The sequence below is a fragment of the Dromaius novaehollandiae genome, chromosome 3 (genome assembly GCF_036370855.1).
Source record: "Dromaius novaehollandiae isolate bDroNov1 chromosome 3, bDroNov1.hap1, whole genome shotgun sequence".
NCBI classification, from domain to species: Eukaryota; Metazoa; Chordata; class Aves; order Casuariiformes; family Dromaiidae; genus Dromaius; species Dromaius novaehollandiae.
This window is the reverse complement of record NC_088100.1, coordinates 6945851-6967400: the sequence shown is the minus strand read 5'-3', so window position 1 is coordinate 6967400 and position 21550 is coordinate 6945851. Positions and strand designations below refer to the sequence as shown.

Sequence of the window (21550 nt, the reverse complement as noted above, 5' to 3'; positions counted from 1 at the left end):
GTCTATATCAATTCCTGTTTATAAAATATTTTAAATTATGTGTGAAATATGGCTTTGTTTTTTCATGGGAGTTTGGTGACTTGAATTTAGCAAGACCATCTAGAGCCATCGATTGGGATTTTATAATCTTTCTTTCAGTTTGATTGGAAAATAAATCTCTGGATCTGGCAAAAACAGTCAATAGTAAACTCACAATTTTAGATGAAATAGCTATTAATAAATTTAATAGTAAATGAGACCATAAGGGATCTCAGAGGGCCCTAAAAATCTCAGATAGGAAAATATCTTAACTAAAAATGAGTAGGAACAAGTACAGCATGCTGTATATCGAAAGACGTAAGTTGAAGTACTCAAACTGTCTGTAGAGTTCCTGTATTATGTAATTTTTGTTTCTGAGAAGCAAAAACAACTAGCATGTCACTGTAAAGAGCTTACTGAAATATCCCGGTGAGCAAGAACGCTTTTTAAGCGAAAAGGCTAGATTATACTTGGGAAAAGGCAAGAAGGAACAAGAAAAGAAAGTAATTGCAATCTCAGCAAGGCTTCCTTACTAGGATGGAGTTGAAAAATTGCAGTGATTCTGTTCTAAAAGAAGATGAATAATAGAAGTGCAAAAATAGTCATGAAGTGGAGCAGGTCGGTTCGCACGGCGTGTACCTGTCTTCTTAAGAAGATTTAGGAGACAAGCTATTGAAGTTGATAGGTGACATATGTAAAAATGAAAAAGAATGAAATATTACTTAACTATCCGGTTTTGCTCAGTACTATAAGTTCGGCCCCCCACCCCAACTGCCATGTGCAAAACTGCCCTTGGGCCAGGCGTCCTTTTCACTTAAGCTGCCTTTCTAGAGCTCCGTGGTCAGCTGTGTCTTATTCTGGATATTTTTTCCTTTTTAGAGTGTTTAAGATACGCTTTTTCTGCTGTTGGTCCATCCTGCTAAAATTCTCATCTAGACTCACATATACCTGACTCATCTTTGCTTTCAAGACTTCGTTCCACTTTTTAAATAACCACTTACTAACTTTTCTGTTTGCTAATGACATGATTTTCCATTGCTGCCTACTTGAGATCTTCAAACAGGCATCTTTGCAGCTTTCCTCCCTGATAATGTGTGTCTGTCTGTCTGTCTACATGCATATACATGGATACAAGATCTTCCAAACATGCGCAAGAATGTTAATTGCTTCAAATTCTTTCTTAAATATCTTTTTTTATGGTTTGTGAAAAAACTTGATGGTGACTAGGTGAGTGGCGTACCGAATTAGTTGATTATCATGATAAGCAGCATTGATTCATTTGCTGTTTTACACTACACTGCCAGTTTCTGTTGATCTGTATACACTTAATTTGTAAAAGTCTTTAGTGCTGGGGATATGTTTCTATTCTGGTTGTGCATCTTAGTTTGTGGTTAGTGCTACTATAAATGCAAATAATTTAATAGGACTTGGAAAAGAAATAACAGAATGTTGTGGTAATAAGAGATCTCAGCTTTTCTATATTGGCATCTAAATCTACTGCCAGCTCACAGGTATAAAGAGTCCGTTTCTCAGCAGAGGTTGTCATTAGCTCATCTAAAACTCCTTGTACTTCCCAAACTTCTGCTGCTGGCTAAAGGACAAGATGGGCAGCTGGGTGGCTCAGGTCTGCTCTGAAGCTGCTTCTGCCTTTAGGTGTCAGAATCCCCAGTTTTGGTGCAAACCACTTTGTTCTTTCCCCCAAGCATCACTGTGAATTTCCTTAAGGGTAGAGTAGTCTGCAGCCCAATCTGACTGTGGTTCATCCTACACACATCTCAGCTTGTTTCAGACTGCCTATCAGCAGCAATCTGTGTGCAGCATCACAGAACTTGGTACCAGCTGCAAAATCTGTCAATGAAGCAGAGCAGAACAGTCTCTGAGCTATTTGCTGCTGCAGCTAGGTTGGTACCAGCTCGTGAGTAAGCAAGCACATGCATGTTTGTTATCTGCAGTCTGATATGACTGCAGTAGTTAAATACTATATTTAATTCTGCCTGCAAATCTGACAACCCTGAAATGTTGTCTTTAGGCCTGCAACAATCGAAAGTCATTTGTGGATCACAAGAGAATGAAACATTAGAGGAAAAAATAACTTTGCAACTCTGGGATAAAGGTCAACTTGAAAATACCTACAAATCGGAGACTTTTATTTCTAACTGTAAAACAATAAGCTGAAAAACCATAACCAGACCAGTTAGTATGTATAAAACATCTTAGCTTTACTTAATTTATTTCAGTTCAATACCATTACATTAATGAAGGGGTAGCTTGAAGGACAGATGGTACCAAGGCTGCCTAGTGTGAAGTCCTAATTTCAAGGGAAATTTTTGTGTTTTATTCCTTGAAGAGGTATTGACTTCTGAATCCCATGCGGACATGCCTCTGATCTTTCTGAATATGACTCATAGTGCAACTTGTATGTCTAAGCATCAAATTTGCAACGTGATGAGCATTTCTGACGACAGGGCTAGATGCTCTCTGATCTGACGTGTTGGATTATGTAGCTTTTTTAATAAAGAAAACATGGCTATTAAACACAATGCTGAAGGGTTTCGTTCTTTCTCTCACTAGTACTCTGCTGTAGACTTGGAGGTAGAATAAATTAATGAATGTCACCCCAAACTCCGTGGCTTTAAATGCTGAACTAATTTACGCTCAGAGTGGTGCTTTCAGTGTCAGGCGATCTTTTTTGCCAACATAAGCACTCAGCTGAAACAACAGCTATGACTCAGTTGCCAGCAAACGCTGCTTGAATTGATTTAGTCCGAGTTCAGATTTAGCACATAATCATGTTCAATTTGATCCACTGTGCTGCCTAGAGATAAAAGGGTTGAAAAAATAGATTTAGCTTATGTCAGTCTGTGTGGTGATGTCATTGCCGTGCGAGGTGGAATAGCGCTGTTACTATGCTGTGCCTGCTCAGTTGGTGGGTGTGCGAGGGGAAGGCAAGGAGCAACTCAGTTAAGGGCAAAGAGCTGGTGTCAGAAGCTTACAGTTATCGGCAGCACTGAAGCAGAATTCGGGACTGTTAATAGCAATACTGAACTGAAGATATATATATATTTTTTTTCCAGTTGTTTGTTACTCTGAGATTGCCTAACTCTGTGTACAAAAGGGGGGGATGCCAGCCCGTAGCATGGACTGTGATGTCTCCACTCTGGTTGCCTGTGGGGTTGATGTGGAGATTTTTACCAACCAAGAGGTTAAGGTATGCACCTCCGATCCTTTTGTTATGGCTGATTCTTAGGAAAGCCTTTGGGAGCAATAGGAATCTGTGTGTAGCAATTTAGAGTAAGGAGACAGATGAGATTCTGCTGCAGTAGTAAAACACATGCAATTTAAAAATCTGTTAATTAAAGGAAATGGGGGAGAAATGTGCCTGCCTTTTACTGTTTTGATTAGCTGAAAGAATAGCCTGCTGTTTACTCTTTAATGATATAAGAAATTTGTTATGTAACTGACATCTGCACGTATGCATGTTTCATATTCATAACAAAAATCATTCATTGTTAATTCTGTAAAGATATTTTTAGTCCAGTGTCACTTGCATTAGATCAGTCTTGCAGTAAACGTTTTTCTCGCTATTGATAGTCTTCAGATTTTTCTTACTCCACTGTATCTTGTGTTCAGATCCAAATCAAGCATCCACGTACAATTTTTTTGAAAGGGTAAAAGTTTGTAGCAAGTATTGTTATATTGCAGATGCACCAAAATAGAAAAAGTTGTGCATCTTGCATACCGTATGAATACCTCAAAAACAATGCTTAATTCAAAGGCTTGATGTGCCGGGCTCATAGTCTCTTAATTAGACAACTGCTATAAAAATATCATTGTGTATAATTGCTCACTGGTGAAATCAATTATCTTTTTCACTTATTTTCATATTACTGCTAGAAAATCACTGCAAATTAAATTTGAAAGTGGAATTTTAAGTATGCTTTTCACAGATCACCTGAAAGAGCTCACAGGCATAATGCAGTGATATTCAGCAGTTTATTTAAAGGGCAGACAACATTAGTCTCCAATCTGATTGCTCTGTTCTTAGTATTAGAAGGAAGGAATAAGAGGGGGGAAAAAAGGCTGTAAAATTTAAGGTCAAATTCTGAACCCCTACTCTAATCATGAGTCATACATTGAAGCCAATGGAAATATCTGGGAAAAGAAAATTCATTTGCAGTATATTAGTATGGTTCTTATTCCCCCGTTAGTTTGTGACGAGGTTGTATGGTGTGTACTTTGGACAGATAGGTATGTGCTGGCAGCAAGAGATTCTTCTAAATTCAGAAAGCATTTTTCCTGTTAAGGGTTTAATACTGGGTTCAGAGATGAAATTGGTAGAGAATACTTCAGAGAAATGGCTCAGACGGACAGTTTTGCCTGCATTGGGACATGCTTCCTGGAGTGTTTTGAAGTAATAAAATGTTTGCTTTTTCCTTTTCTACTTAAGACCAGATTTTTTTTTAATTTAGGATTTAACCACCCTTGACAAGGACTTGTACAGGGAGAAGCTGTCTTTTACTGTCTGCTCACTGTTCAACATAAGACAATGCAAGGAATTAAAGTTGTAGTGATCTTCTTGTATTCCTTATTCATATTGCAGTAGTAGTAAAAATGCTGAATCTGGCTTCTCTAAAATCAGTAGACAGCTTTTCATTGACTTTGATAAGACTTAAATTAGCCTATTTTAAGCTGCAGCATCTAGAAGGCATGGCTGAGGAGCACTGGATAAAAGCGAACAAAAGGCTGGCGATGTTACAGGAATCATAATCCCTTTCATGTGCCCTATTACTTGCACTTTGTGTACTTTTGCTTTGGTTAAAACTGTTTCTTTCTCATGGCTGATTTAAAATTTGGAGTGGCCAGACTTTGGGTGTATTTACAACGGAAGCTGCACTGCAGACTGCAGTGCAGCTTAGAAATGAGAAGCCTGCTTTGAAGATGCCTGGCTCGGATGCAAGGAGCAGCCTGTCCTCAGTGCCCCGGCGCTCAGCACAGGCTAATTCTCACTTAGCGCAAAACAAACCAGGGTGTCCGAGGCTGCGTTGAGCATTGCTGCGGCAGGAGGGCTTTGAGCGCATGAGCCTCAGGCTCGGGCACTCACCTGGCTCTGCCTGCCCCACGGACCACAGCGCGGGCACCCTCTCTGCTACAGTGTCAATGCCACAGGTGCTTTAAAGGTGGAGAGAGCTACTACTCCTCCATCCTTCTGAGGAGACCTCTAGCTAAAAAGAGAGGATGGGGGGTTTCTGGTCTGCTAAAGGGGTTCAAGCCAGTCTTTCTTTTTTTTTTCTTTTTTTTTTCTTTAGCGTGTGAAACACTGAGACATGATGTTGACGGTGCAGAGCTTTGCTAGGGTGGTGGGGACATCAAGCTGTAAGGTTCGAAAGGGAGGAGGATATTTCTGAGGGGAGGTGGGTGGGAAAGCTGAAGCCAAACAGCAAAAGCAGGAACGGAAATCCCTGCCCTCCGCTTCCCCTCCCCTCTCTCCCTCTTCTGCAGGTCGACTGGCAGGCATAAGTAGTAAAGAAAACGGCTAGGTGCTGCTGTGGTCGAGGCTATTGCCCTTTCAGTTTTTTCCTGCTGTAGAGCTTTTCCCATGGGCAAAGCTTTCTGTAGGGATTCATCGCTCTTTGTGCGAGAGCAATGTCCCCCTGCCGAACAGACGGGTGACTGCGCTACGTGCGGCGGTTCACCGCATGTGCTGGGACGAGCTGGTCGTGCTGCAGCGGTCCTCTGAAGTCGGCGAGGGCCGTGCGTTAGGTGTCTAGCTCCGAGCCTCGTGTCACGCTCGGTGCCTGTCGCGCGGAGTTGACACGTGCGGCTGTAAAGCAGGCTGGGCGGTGCTCCTTGTCCATCTGGCCTCCGAAATGGGAGAGCGGTGACTTGGCGCTGAAGGCGAAGCGTCTCGGTTTCAGCACGTGGAAAGGCTTGTCCTTTCGATAAACAGTGGCTTGTGCGGCTGCCCTGAAACCGACAGCTGGCCCGTGGCCCCGAGGCTGTGAGTTCGCAGTCCGTGAGCCTGTCCAGCAGGCCTTTCGGCCTTCACTGGCTACTGCTTTCGGTTGGCTCTTATAATTCAAAAATCGGGTCAGGCTGATTGAGATGCTTCTAAATGTACAGTGCCTGTGTATCGGGGATTAGGCAACCCGCGAAGATGATCATGGAAATCGTCGAGTGCAGGTCTGCTTTGAAGTTCACCTGTGTAATTAAAACTCCTTTTTCAGTGTGTCTCGATGATAATTTTAGGTAATGATGTTTGTTACATAAGCAATTAGGCAACGAATATTTTGTTTATTTTTAACAGAGAAATTCCAGACATCCCTGAAACAGTGGAAGAGAATTTAAACTCTTCCACTAAGCAAGATACGCTGACATTATTAATTCTTCATGTTCTCTCTTCAATTATGTTCACATGCGCCATTCTGCTAGGCAACAAAGTATGACTGGGGCCGGTAGGCACTGCTGCAACAGAGGAGAAATACTAATGATACAGACTGATGGAATCTGCATCTGAATACTGTAAAGCAAAGTAATGTGGATAGGATCGTTATCTTAATGCAGGAAGAAGCAATGTGGAGAAGAGTCAGGCAGCAAAGGGAAATAATACAACTAGTTTCACTGTTTTGACCATATTGGTTTGGGGGATTAATCCATGTTGGAGCAGGATCTCTGTCAACCTGTAAACTGGGTATTTATTGCAAATGCTACGGTGAGCTTATTGCTAATGATAGCTGTTTGAGGTATGTGGTCTGGAGGTCAGCTCTTACCTTGCAGTTGCCCTTGAGAGGTCAAGCAGTCTAACACCATGTCTTGACTTCTGAGGTCTAGTGAGCGAAAGATTTTAATATTAGTTTCCCACATTTTTTGCTCCCTGCTTCAATTCTGCATTTGCAGAACTGGCTCATTGACAAAGATGTTCTGAGGTTTAAGGTTTAAATGCTCTAAGAGAGTTAAGTGAAAATGTAGAAAGATGGAGTGTGGCTACCCTCCTGGATGTTGTCAACTGCAGCAATCAGGCCTTTCTTTGAGGGTTTTAGGGTTCCTTATTTCAAATTCTTCTCTTTAGCCACATGATTTATGGTGAGGGAAAAGAAAGACTGTTGCACAGTCCTAAGACTCCAAAGACTGAAGCCATAAGGAGGAAACCAAATAACGGTGTGACTATCAAAAAAATCCTGATAGCACTGCTTGATAGTTTCTACCTCTAGTATTTTCTGCACCTGATAGTTCTTTTGTGCTTGGAAATAGTGCGGCATCTGTGAAATATTGAAGACCCAGTAGTTCTGCTTGGGTAATGTATATACGTGTCCCTGATCTGTGCTCAATTCTCTTGCTTAATTCAAAGAGGAGGAAGAGAAATACTTTTAGAGTAAAAGAACAAAAAAGCTATCAGTATTAACACTTTAAAAACAGGATTGTTTGGTCTGGAGAAAGTAATACAAATATAATATTTTCTGCATCCTTTTCTTTTTTTGCTTTTGAAGCCTTCCAAGGGCTGTGATACTGATATGTTGATGTAAAATAAAGGAGCTAGAAAGATAAAAATTGTCACCTTTGTTTTAGAAGTTTTGTAACCTGGCTCTACTTTTTAATATAAAGCATCAGGTTTTGTGTTGTAAATGGGAGAAAAAAATCAAAAGCCACAGAGATATTCAACACCTAAATAAGCAGGTGCTTTTCTTGTCCAGATTCATACTCCACGCTTTCAATCTGATGGCAGCCCCGATCCCTGTGTTCCTCCGAAGGTCCCAGAAGCTGCAGAGCTGTCTGCAGCACATGGACTGTGCAGCCTGTGTCAGTGCAGCGCGGCTCGGAGCCTGGGAGCCGGGGGTGCGCGTGTCTAGTGCTGTCGCAGGCCAGGGCACTGTGGGGAGCCTGCTACAGAAATAGTTCAGGCTTTGCTGCCTTTGTCCTTCTAACGGCCCCTGTGTAAGGCAATTGAACTCTAATAAGAAGCTTCCACAGAAGAAATGATATAATGATAAGACTTAGGGGTCATTATATGGCGCTTAGGTTTACTTTGAATGATTTGTGTTTGCTTTTTGCTTGACTCGAGGAAGTGAAGGCTGCTGAGGAAGTGAGCACCGCTATCCAACTGAAGGTCGGAGGCAGCTGCAGGTGCTTCTCCATCTGCGAACACGGCTTGCTTTCTGCTTGTCATTGTTCACCCTTTAAACATTAATGGAGTGGTGGTGGAGCACAAAGCGGCAGAGGTTTCTGTATTCTTTTTCATCCTTTGCTCTGCTAGAGGTCACATAAAGACATTTCCTTTTCATAGGGATAATTAAACAATGAGCAATTTGCGGTGGAAGGAAAGAAGATAAATAACAGCTAGAGTATGTTGCTCGAAGGTGCAGTGTTAGTCCAAGGCAGGTAATAAGGTAAGACAGACCTTGCAATTATGCTGATAAATGGCACAGCCTGTGTGAAGAACAACGAAGAGATGATGATATTCTTTAGCATGTTTGAGGGATTAATCAGTACAGCTTGTAGCTGTGAGCTACTTTAATACAGATTTAAGTGTGATACTGATTTTTCATTAAATAATTGCTTTGGTTAGAAGAGCCTACAGGAGTAAAGTACCTAAATCCTTTCCATTTCTTTCAAAAATGTGAAGTTTTTCAAGGGGAAGTTGTTTCAGGTCCATAGTGATCTAGTCAAATTCTTCTCTAAAGTTGCTGTGTTTCCCTTCTACTGTTGTGCCTCAAGCTTTACTGATAGAGTTTGCTGCCACGTACTATGACCTGAGCTTTGCTATTGAGAAAAGTTGCATGTTTTGAGACAGAGGTCTGCACCAACATTGTTATGCATTTCTCTCTTTTAAAATTGGTGAAGAGATGCTGAATAGGAAAAGCTACCACAGTTTACCAAACATTTAGCTAGCACACAAATTGCCAGGGTCCAGGAACTGGCTGGGTTTAGCCTCCAGTCAGTGCTCAGCTGCTGTAGGATTTTGTATGTTTTGCATCCGCATATTTAGGATGGTGCCAGGATAGTGTGTTTGGGCTCGTACTGAAAATTGCCCGCATTTATACGGCTAAGTGCCAATAGAATTAAAATTTTCCCCATGAGAGACTTCTGAGGCTCATACAAATGTGCAGTCTAATTCCTCCTTGAAGTAATTGTGCTTATTGACTTCCTAGTGTTGACTCTTGACTCTTTACGTGTTTATATATATAAAATGAGTCTTAAATGCTACTAGCTTGAGGCATGAGACTTCGATGCCCTCTGCACTAATTGCAATATAGAATATTTAGATTTAGCTATTTCTGGCTAAATAATAAACTTCTCCCCCTTTTTCTCCTTGCTGTTGCAATACCTCTCGATGCATGTGTAGCCATAAAGTGTGGCTCCAGTCTGTGCTTCCCATATAGATTTTGGGTTGGTTTCTGCTTTGTTTGTCTTAATTCCTGAAAACACACGTCATCTTCTCACAACTTTAGTGTTCTCATGATGCTTTCAACCGCCCTCATTTGAAGTTTCCGTTGCTTCTGAATCAGGGAGAAGTCTTTGGCTGCAGCAGTTAATGGAGTAGGCAGCTCTGCTGTCCTGTAACGTCCACACAGCAAACTGCACTGCAGAAAACAAGGTAGATGGGTCTGTGCAGAGTTCAGTGCTGCAACAGCTGAGGGTTGCTGCTTGCATCTCCCATGCCAGGGTGTCTCTATTTTGCACTTTGGTACTTGCTGGAAAACTTCAAAGTGGTGCTATGGATTAACTCCAACTATTCTCACTTGCAGATGGAGAACTGAGCAAGGGGGAAACAAGTTTTATGATTAGGAAGCTATACAAGAATGTGCCAGATCTGGTGTAGTTATGACCCTTGTCTTTAATAATACAGGTTCTGCGCATGTTCAGTCTGAAATGCTATTCTCTGTCCTAGAGACTTAAAAGCTTTACAGGAGAGCGAGGGGCCCTGGTTAGTTACTAGTTGTTTTTGCTGTTGTGAATTGGTCCAGATTCTCCACCTTTCAGAATCTGCCTCCGATCCTGACAGTGTCTGGCAGGAGAGATGGACTCTGTCCTGCGGGATGGCTTTGTATCTAGCAGGAGACATGGCCTGCAGCATGGGAGTCCCTCGAGTTTTGCAGCACCAGATAGTCCTATCGGTTGAAGTAGTAGCCACTGAGCTGAGAAGTGCACTGAGCCTGTTGTGCTCAAAGTGGTATCAGCAGGCAGCTGTATGCTCTAATTTCTTCAGCTTAATTTGTCACTTGTGAAAGTATCTGTATGCTTCATATATTGCAGTGAGTAATTTTGATACATTGGCCATAAATGGTGGAGGTATTAAGAGAGCTGCATCATGCAGCCGAAGTTGTGCTGTGCATTCTGCTGTTGTAACAGCCAGTCGAGTGGTAACCTTGCAGAAATCTCATTTTTTCCATCCAGGTCAGATGTGCTGGTATGTAGCCAGATGAACTAATTATGGTAAAAGAAACAATAATCCTCTAAATAAATAAAGTTCCACTTACGCAAGGGATAATTGTTTTGTTTGCTGTATTAGTCTTGCTCCAAGTTCATCAATCCCAGGTTTTAGTGTCATTTGCTGCATCTTCTTTTGTCTGATAGCTAATTTGGATTTAGTTACTTTTCTTCTTTCCTGAGAAGAAACAGGTAACTAGAACAAGCAGAATGTAATTTTTTCCATTGTCTAAATAATTAGAGCTATACTAGGAAATTTTTTTTTAACTAATGCTTCTCTATAGCTTCTTTGGGGGGCAATTTAATTGCTTTGAAGCCACAGGTTGTTTGGGGGGTTGGGGGTGCGGAGAATGTGGGGGTTTTGTATGTTTTGTTGCTTTGATGTGTGGGGTTTCTTTTGGTTGGGCATTTTGTGTTTTTGCTAGTGCTATTCAAGAAAGGAGCACCATCAGAAATGTTACTTACTCTTTTCTCCCTCAAATAGGAACATTTTAAGAGAGAAGAATATCTTTAAGGAGCCAGTGGCATGGAAGCCCTATGAGCTGTGGTTTTAAGTTGAGGGAGAGATTAGTAATTGGCCGTGTGAGATGACGGCCGAACTGCAGAAGCAGAGCACAGGTTTCAGAGGAGGATGTCAGCGTGATGATGGGACGGTTTTTCCATCAGACATCCCTCTGTGGTGCAGGACCAAGAATGGAGAAAACTCCTGTGGGGGTAGGGACAGGGGAATGTCACGGCATGCCTTCTGCCTGAGTGGAGAGACAGAGAGAGAATTAATAATGGAAAAAAGAATAATCGATGGTAGAGCGAGGTGCGGACAGCTGACTTTGGCTTCTCGTGGTGCAGTGGGATGGTTAGGTGACTGTGAGAACAGAGGCTGACACGAGATGCCAGATGAAACCAGGCGACTCTCCAAAAAAGGACTTTGTGACAAAGCTTTCACCAAGTTAGTGTCATTGAAACTGGGGTAAATTAATCTTGAAAGTTCATCTACTTTCCCAAAAACATCTTTCGCAGGCTTCCACTGTGCCTCCTAGGAACCAAATCCCTTTGGGAACTGTTGCCTTGGGCTGCTGCCCCTCTCTTTTTAACTCCCTCACAAAACTCTTTGCTATTAAATATCCTACAAGGAATTAAGTGATGGAAAATCACTACACTGAGCTACATATGCACGTGTGGGACAGAATATATTTTGTAAATACTACCAAAAGTTGTTCTCTTTTACTGTATCTTGTTCCCATCTTCTTTGTCTTCCTTTCTTCTTCATCTTTTTGGAATATAAGAAGATATTGTGCATTTTTCTGTTGCTGCTGTTGTTGTCCAGCCTTGTAGATGATACTAGAAATAAATAACAATACCTTCTAACCTGTTGAAAATACCCAAATAGTAAGTGGTACAGTAAGACGTGATATGTTGAATTGTGGGAATGTCCTGGGAACACATCTTTCAGAAAATAGTGGTAGGTAATTTGTTTTCGAGTTAGATTTTGTTCTTAGTAATTAATCAAGAAATCAGTAATGGAAAGTAGTTTTGGTGAAAGTGGTTTTAAAGTGTTTTTTGAAGTGGTTTTTCATTATTTGCAATAAGGAAAGTTTGAGAGCAACCGAACAAGGAAAATTACTATTTTTTTAAGTCATTTTCAGCAAACTTGTGAAGCTGGTAAATAGTGTCTCCTAAGAAGATAATCTGAGAGATGAAGTGCTTTGGAATTAGTAGTTAAGAAGGCACTATATAGTGCATTATAGAGGCTATCCATCGTGATGCAAAGGACAGATGGGAAGCACGTTGAGAGACTATTATGGCTAGATCAGATACTCCTTTTGCTTTACAGCAGTTTAAGGATTTATGTAAGAAGTGGAAAGCAAGTGTGCAAAATCACGAAATGAATTTCAATTAGCAGGGGTTTAAATAAGAGCAAGGTAAATTCTATGATGCATTAAAAAATAAGAGGAAAACAATGTGCAAATCCATTAACAGCAAGAAGAGAGCACATAATGAACTGTGCAGAGAGTTAAAGTATGAGCACTTCTGTGTGTGTTAGTCTGTGTATGGAAAGATTGCCAGATAATCAGCTAAATTAATAGAAACAACAACAACAAAAAAGAAAACCCTAGTGGTGGCCACAGCTGAGGAAAAAAATGCTGAAAACACTGAGGTAAGGTAAATTTATTCAAGTGCGTAGGGCCTGATAAAATCTACCAAGGAGTGCTTTGGGATATAGCTGAAATAATCTCTGCACCATCTGAAATTATCTTTGAGAATTCATAGGTTATGGAGAGACTTGCTGTGTCTGGGAGATGGGAAGAGATGGTATTTGTGTTTAAAAGGCGGAGAGTGAAAAAGGTCTGGATAATTATAGATAATTTTCTCTAACTTGAATTCTGGGAAATACCAGTTTGTAAATACCAAGTAAGCAGTAAGGCCTGGGCTGTCTAGAGCGGATCATGTCAAATCAGTACATCCTCCTTGTTTGACAGGGCAGCTGGAGAAGTGGGATAAAGGAGACGTGGAAGGTAGATGTTTTGACTAAGGCTTTCATACCATTCAGCATGTCACCCTCATAAGTAATCTACAGTCTAAATATAATTTCCATAAGTGGGTGCACAGTTGTTTAAAAAAAATCTAAAATGGAAATAGTTCATTATGAAATGGCGAAGGCATTTAAGTAGACATGCTTGCGTGTTTCTTCCTAGAGCTGAGTTTCAGTTGACATTTTCATTAATAACTGATGTAACAGAACAGAGAACAACCTTTTAAAAAAATATGTGGATGACACCATGCTGGTGGCGCAGGATTGAAATTCAGAACAACCTTCGATTAAGCAACAAGGTAAAATTCAGTTAAGACCAGAGCAGAGTACCCTTGAAAAGAAATCAAGATTACAGCTGTATAATGAAAATTCATGTGTCTGGAGAGTCGCATGATGCAAATCTGTGAGTTCTAATGAATCAAAACTAAATATAGTCAGCAATATGATATTGCAAGTAAAACAATTTCTGGATGTATGGAAGATGGTGCAGATCATTACTGCTTCTCTTTAGTATTGATGAAGCCTCTGCTGGGTCTGCATGTCTAGTCTTGAGTGTGCTCAAAAGCAAATGCAGCTGACTGGAGAGGATGCAGTGGAGCTTAGAAAAGAGGCTAGGATGGGAGCCTTTTCAAGGGCACCATTATTACATTTATGCAATTTTGTTATAGCTAGATACTGGGGAGGGGTTGGTAATTCTACTACTTGAAGTTGTTACAGAGCATGGCATTGTGGATAAAAAGTCTAGTCCTACTTGGAGTTTGGATAGTAGTTTGCCGCAGGCAGGTGCTTGCCAAATCTGGTGCCTAGCTGCCTGAAAGCTGTACAGTTGTGGTTAGCATTGCGGTATTCCTGAGCTCATTTTAATTCTGTTAAGTGGCATTTTACTAGCTTGAGCTCTGCTAACGTTGGGGACTGGTCAGTTTAGAGTAAGCTTGCTTCTGCAGGTGAGCCCTTTGGCTCTTCAGGCTAGTTAGACTTTTTCAGATACTTGTTTTCTCTATGTAAAATGAGATTTTGTGTTGCTATCTTGTTTACAGTTCCTAAGAAGAAAATTACTGAAGTGTGAAAGCTAGTACCTTATATTTAGAAAAAGCTGATTATATTAGAGGAATTCCAGGATGGTGCGACCAGCCAGCTTTCTGCAGGCTACTGCCAGCTCTTGAACCATAATCTGAGAATCGTTGAACTAAAAAAAAAAAAAAAATTCTTATTAATCATGACAGCTGGGAACCAAGCCAAATGCTGGGCTATAACAGTAATAAGTATGCTGTTTATGTTAGATGGAAGTAAATTATTGGTATACTTAAAGTTCTAGGTGTTTGGGAAGTTATGAATCTTCTGTTTAAAAACCTTTAATGAATGAATAAAAAGGTAAGGTGTTTTAATATCTTTCTCTTGCTTTTGTAGCAAAAAACTAAACTGAAACTATTGAAAAATGGTACTTTAAGCTACTTGCACTTCATCCTAACTCCTGAATGGGTGATACCTCTTGGGGAAGGGGAATGAGATTGGTGTCACTGAGCACCGCTGAATGAAAACGCTTGGACACAGTGGCAGTCCTGGCACAGGAGATTACCCACATCCCACTGCATCCTAGAGAATAGTATAGAAAACTTTTGAGTATCATTGGCTAAGCATTTGCTAGATTTTCTGCTTAAGCTTTAATTATTTTGTATAGCGTGAAACAGCAAAAGGGCACAAAGGATTTTATACATGGAAAATTTCAAATGTGCAAGGATCAATAGTATTCACTTTGGGAAAATAATTGATATAGGTGTAGTAGAACTATAAATAATAGGAGTGTGTGCGTGCGTGTGCACAAAATAAAGTACATGGTTAATAATAGTTGCAGGTTGGTATATCTTGAAAAACTCTATTTTGAGACCACTTCCTATCTCTAGGAAGCTACTAATGCTTTCAGCCTCTTTTGATATATGCTCCCGTAAATGTTTTCTGTCAAACTTGAGGTGTATAGATCTACTATAGATCTATATACTGAGTCCAGATCTATTCTGTTTCTGACTTGCGAAGCCCTTAGAGAGTCTGTGGACTGCAGGCTGAAAACCACTGATGGTCTTTTAGGATGATCTTGCTTGCTTTTAGTTGATAAACTGTCCTTCTTAATTAAATGGTAGTATCCCCTACTGATTAAGTACAGCAGTTGTTCCTTCAGCATATTAGATAAGGGAGATAAAGGACTGTAATACTGAAACTTAAAAGCATAAATTCTAGACTTGAGGCTACAAGTAACACTGCTTCTACAGTTTGATTTACAGCTGGAAGCAAGTACAGCCCATACATCAGGCTGAGTGGCCTGTGAGACCACCTGGTATTTGAAGATGTAACCTCAGCAGTGAGCAAGTTCCCCTGGAATCACTCGTTGCATGTATTTTCATGTTACTTAAAACCCAGTTGCACCAAACCTTGCTGCTTTGAAAGTCTTACTGACTTTAAAGTCACGGACTCCTTGAGACTACACGTTTGTCTCCAATTCTGCAGATGAATGTATTAAGACTCTAAGTATTTTCTGGTGTCTAAATTGTTTTAGAAAAAAGTTACACAATAAATTGTTCATAAACAGAGCAAAATCCACATTTTTGGTTACAGCTCTGCTCACTGAGGTCACTGGCCTTGTTGCCTCCCTATTGATTTCTGTAACAGGTCTGGATACCAGCTTCTGTGAAGAGTGACTTTGTGTCATAGCATCAGTCCAGTATCTTTTTAATATCATGCTGTTACTGATTTATTTTTCACATCAGGAAATGAAAGTGATTTTGAAGAGCAGGGCTGTTTTTAGCTGTAAGACAGGATTAGTCTACTTTCTAAGTCTTGTTTCTAAACAAAATTGGTGCCAACTGGAAATTATTCAGTTGGTTGAAAAATGACACAGGAACAGTTTGGTCAGGAATATTTGCTTTTTCACCCTGGGGTTTCTTCCATCTGCCTAATAAAGCAATTATATCACTGTAAGACTGACATTCCCTCGCCCATCTCCTGGCTGGCAGTGGACAGTACTAGTTGCTGGTGAGGCAGACAAAAAACGTTGCGTCTTTTTCTTCCCCTCTGCGCCTCAGAAGGAGCCTGGCTCTGACATTGTGGTAACCTCTCTGTAGGTGCTGGAAGGCGTTATTAGGTCCACCCACAGCTTTCCCTGCTCCAGCCTAAACAAGCCCAGGTTTATGAAACCTCCTGAATTCTTAATTTTATTAGAGACTAGGGCATGGTAAAGGCATAGATGCTAATCAGGCATTGTGTTTGTGTATTGGAAATGAATACAGAATACATTGGAGCTAAATACACCCTTGCAATTTTTTAATTAGCTAGCTAGACCGTTCTGTGACAGTTGTCTCTGTAATATTTGAGCATCTACACAGCCTGGGATACTGGAGTCCTCCAAGGACTGTGACCCATCCCTGGGCTGGGAGAAAACAGCTTCTCAAAGTGTAAAAACATTTCAAGCACTGTTTTTCTTCCATTTAAGTTTATTCAAACTGGAAACCACCTTCAGTTTCTTACAGGATGATGCTGAAAGCAGTGTTACAATATGGAAGTTCAGAAGGAAGAGTGTGTAGATATAATCTCTTTTTATGCAGATGCTTTCCATCTCTCTTCCATCATGATCTGCAAAATCAAATCCAGAGCCAAACTTTCTAAATGATAGCAGCGTTGAGAGCAACTGTACCCAGCAGATTATGGCTAATCTGATGCTCTTCTGTGAGCATCAAATGGGTGAATGTGGGAGAATGCTATATTTGCAGTCTCTTATAGTTGCCTCTTTCAGTGCAGTGTGTAAGTATGATCATTTTAGTCTACTGAAGTTCTGCCATTTGAAGTTAGGAGAAACAGACTGTTACACATATCTGTATCTATTTACATATATAGATAAAACTAAAACATTTTATATATATATATATATATATATATATATATATATATATAATTTATATGGCTGTCTTTCCTTTTTCTGTTTTTTCTTTCTTTTTTTTTATGATAGCACGATTCCTGTTGTGTGGAAAGTCCGTATCCTATATAATAAAAGATAGCATTTAGTTTCTCTTCTCCTTCATGTGAATGCATTACTACCAAATGTTTTCTTATAAGCAATTTATGATGGAAGGACGACAAAGAGCAGAATAGGTTAAAAAGAAAATATACATAAAGAATTGGTAATGGAGACACCTTTTCACTGGCAAACTACAGAAAGAGATTTCCATGAATCATAAAAGCCATTTCTGGAAATAACTTTGCATAAACAATTGCAGCAACTCAACATATTTTTTCTGGATCTCTCAGTTCAAAAGAGGTTTCATATTTTCTGAAGCAAAAAAGAAAACTTATTTCTCTCTGTTTTTGCTTGGTTCAGACCAAAGCAGAAAGAAGGTTTGTTTTTGGTACCAAAGTGTTTATAAGATGACAATGCAACAGTTTTTAAGCAAAATAAATTTTTTATGAAGATAAAATAACTTTTTAAAGTGCTCCTGCTTTAACTTAGAGAATTATGGGCATAACTCAGAGTAGGGCTTGGACTGAAATATGTACAGACTTTCTCCTTTTTGGAGGCACATTTTGTTCTAGTTGCGTATTGAACAGGGACTCGCTGCCTACATGTGACCACATTAGCCTGACCTTCAGCAGGCTAGGCTGGGTAACAGTGAATGATTCATCTAATGGCTTATTTTTCTGCATGTACTTTCCATCAGATTACTCTGGATGGACTAGTTAATTTTCTCCTAAAGGATTTTGTTGGGCTTCTCTTGGTATTTTCTACAAGAAATACATATGGGGCTTGAACACCAGAAGTGCACTCTATAGTGCACTTAAGTAGTAGACAATCTGTTTATTTTTTAGAAATACTTTGTTCCCACATGTGTTAAAGTGTCAGGTAAGAAAGGAGGAATAGACCAATTAGTTCATATTTTACTCATTCTAGAAGACTTTAAGGACCAGTCTGAGTAGTTACTGGAACAGATACAGAAATGCAGAAGCATGCGTACAGTCGTAGCTTTAATCAAGCCTTTTGGTCTTCTTTCTTTTCTTAGCTTGAAATACCCATAGAGAAATAAAGGCTGTAGCCCTTTGAGATCTAAGTGATATAAAAGTGGTTGGTACTAATAAAAGAGTCTGAGCCAAATTTAGATTGAGCAAATCTAAGCAATGAGCCTAAATAAGTGGAGATGGTCTTAATTTATGTCCCACTTTCTATCAGATTATTAAGTCTATATGTAACAGCAGTCCTGCCCAGATTGCTACTGCATCTTTTCAGATGTGCTTGCTTGCTTCATCGGCAGGGCAGTCGGACTCATAATTTAGGCTTTCTTTTGGAATTTGGTCCTCTGTGGTTTGGTTCGCTTGCACAAAAACCAAAGGAAGTGGGGTGACTCTAACTTTATCCCAACTTCCCTCTCTTTGAAACAAATCAGAATAGGAGACTTAAACTTGCATCTTGAGGAAGAAGAGAGTGAGAAACATGAGAACCAGTTAAGAGCAGGCTCAATAACAGGAACTTAACTGCCAACCCAACCTGTAACTTAGGCTTGCTGCCTTCTAGCTCGCCTTGCGTAACGCTACGTTTTAGCTTGCACGTACGTGTTAGGAGGCCTAAGGCAGATTTCAGGGTACAGGGGTTGAGTTGCCTCACATGCATCATCTCCAGTTTGTTTTGCGTCTTTATATATTTTTCACATAGTTTAAAGTTCTTTCTTTTACCTCGTTCTTCTCTTCCATTATCCATTTTTTCCCACTTGGACAACTTCTCTATTTAAAGGTGAAAATTATAGACTAGAACAAGCTAAAATATTTCAAGAAAACTGTATCAAACTCCGTAGTTCAGAGTTGTGAAGAGGTGTGCTGTATTAACCAAGCAAAAGATCCCAGTCTTAGAGACCACGGTGTCTAGGCGCTGTTCAGATGTATACAGAAACTGGATCTGCTTGAGTAATTTGCAAATGAAGTGTAAGACAGCGAATGACAGATGGCTGAGGCAGACTGGCAGGAGTAGGAAACAGTCAGACGGCACAAGCGGTGTGTTAGACAGTGGTCGCAATACTGCGTATCCTGCCCAGGAATTATAGGCTGCAGAGGCAGGGAGAAATGCAAAAGAGGACTGCGAGAGGTGTTTTGTTTAATGTTTTAATGCCAAGGTGCAAAGTGAGACTAAAGCCTTTAGCACAACCTGACTTCCCACGCTTCTAAACTTTTGTCTCCAGTTGGAAGGTATTTTAATATATGAATTTCTGCAAGCATATAATGGTTGGATCAGTAGGGTTTTTGTACCTTTTTTCAAAGGTTTAATAGCAATTGCGAAGGAGGAAGAGGGTTTTTTTTTTTTTTTTTTTTTTTTTTTTTTTTTTTTTTTAATAGAGGGTCACTTTCAAAGTTGTTGTCCTTTCTACATCCAGATGGATTGGAAGTACGTTTTTAATCATGCTAGTGTAGTTGTTTGCAGTTGCTGGGAGGAGAGGGGGAGGAAAAAAGGGCTGAGTGTTCTCCTTGACTGTGATGAGAAACAGCTGAAATGCTATAAATGTCGATCACTGTAGGTAAAATAGTAAATCAGGAATGGGCAAGGCAAGCATTTTATTTGTTTAAACTGTCCTGTGGCTTTTTGCTGGTTATTTTTCTAGTTTAACTGGATTGACAAAGGCAGGGAATGAATGGTATGTGTTTTATGCTTGTTTTACAACATTACATCTCCAAGTGAGGGTATAAAATAGCAATGCAGCAATAAAACAAAGTTCTTCAGCTCTTAGTGTTGTTTTCATTACATTTCATTCTCATATTCAACATTATATTCAGTTAGGTCCTGATTCTGTGTCACTGGCATCAACAGAGGGGTCCCCAAATATGTCAACAGGCTCAGGAACAGATTTTTAATAGGCTCCGAGCTTTCTGGATCCCCTATCTGAGTTTGGTTTTGCTTACGGAAGTAAGATGCTTCTGGAGGAGTTAAGGGAGTGCTGGTTTTAGGCCTGCTGCCCATGGTTTTGTGACCATCTGTCCTTGCCTCAGTTTCCCTAAGTAGGAAAGGATAGTCATCTGGTTCAGAAGGGGTGAGAAGATGAAACTAAACTTTCAAAGATCACTTTAAAATAGTGTAATAAAAGGAAGAATATTTAGAAAGCTTTTCTTACAGGCCCCGATTTTGTATAGTTGCTATAAATATGTTTCATACAGCTTCTCATAATGAATAGCTTTGTAATCCTAGTGTCCTTCACAAGGTTGGCTAACAATCCCCTATCCAGTATTGTCCCTAGTATTTTAAATTTTTAGCTTTCCCAGGAGTGCCAGCTATTATTATGAGACATACATAAGCACTGCTGGTCTGAGCTGGGGCCTTCCAGGAGGCAGCTCGCCTGTTGATCTTCATTTGCTGTAATTTCGTTCACATCACGGAGTTGTGTGGGAGTTAATTGTTGGGCTTAAGTGTTTCCAGCAATACGACAGAATCGATAGCCGATATTGTACTGCATTCATTCTTAAATTCAATTCAGGGGAGCTCCTTGGAGTTTGCTGCATACGTTATCTACTCATTTATTGTTTGAATTCCCAAAAACCAAATGCTTATTTTAGGACAGCCTTCCAGAACCTTTCCTTTATGCCTTGATTTTTTGCATGTTTCCATTCTCAAGCCAAAATGCAGCACTGCTATCTGGAAATATAAGAGTTGCATTAAATTCTCTGGAAACCTACTCTTGCTTTCTTTTCCCCTCTCCAATACAATGCAAGAGAAAAAAAATAATATCCAGGAATGATGCACAAAATGGGAGCTAGGACTTGAATTGAAGGCAGCTTCCTGGAGAACAAAGACTGGTGACTCTACAGAGCCCTCCCTAGTACTGGCAAAAAAATTAATAGGTCTATTCCAGCTAGTTTAAAATAGTGTTTCAGGAAGCTAATATGGTATGTGGAACTGAAGTCTTCAAATATGTAGTATGCAAAAAAGTTTCGTGGCCAATACAGTAAAATAGCAGTCCTCGTATAAAAAAGAAATGTAAAGTGTGGATTTTTCTTTTAGCTCAATCATCGGGTGTGAAATTGAATTGAGAAGTCTCCAAACTGTATTAAATCTCACCCCCTTGGCACTGCCACAGGAACAATTTATTTCATCTTGAAGGAGCCTTTGGTTTCCAGATCAGTGGAGCTAAGCAGGAGGAATGTGCGTCACTTTGAGGTAAACAGGGATGTGAGCTGGTTAAAAACAGAAAAGGCAACGCAGCAAAATTCTGTGCCCCTGACATTTGTCAGCCTCTTCTGAAATGTGCATGCTGTTTCCATTAAGCTTTAGGGCAGATATTATCTCTGTCCCTTTCATTGTACTGATGATTTGGAAGCTGAACATAAATGTATTTAGGAGTTCAGTTGATTTTTCAAGAAGCAAATCTGTCTTTTGTTCAGCAGGAGGTTTGTGGTGCTATTCAAATCATCCCCCAGTGATCTGCGCTCACGCGGCAGGACGGGTGGGGAGGGATGGCTCCTACCGCCTCCGTTCCAGGGTGAAGTGGAACGATCAAGCCTCTTCCAGCCTGACGTGTCCTACCTATTTTTGTTACCATGAGCTTTTGTGAGATGATGAATTACAAA

General features: G+C 40.2%; 1 protein-coding gene across 2 annotated transcripts in view; it reads left to right on the top strand.

The window, feature by feature from the left end:
* RCAN2 (regulator of calcineurin 2) overlaps positions 1-21550 on the top strand; it is a 93079-nt gene that overhangs the window by 47746 nt on the left and 23783 nt on the right. Inside the window, exon 1 of one of the 2 annotated variants that reach the window (XM_026093816.2) lies at positions 2966-3226. The exons of the other annotated variant lie outside the window; for it this stretch is intronic. Within the exon in view, the coding sequence (XP_025949601.1) occupies positions 3140-3226 (87 nt within the window). The 5' untranslated portion in view covers positions 2966-3139. Of the gene's footprint in view, positions 1-2965; positions 3227-21550 lie in introns of those variants that run through there. 2 annotated transcript variants of the gene reach the window in all.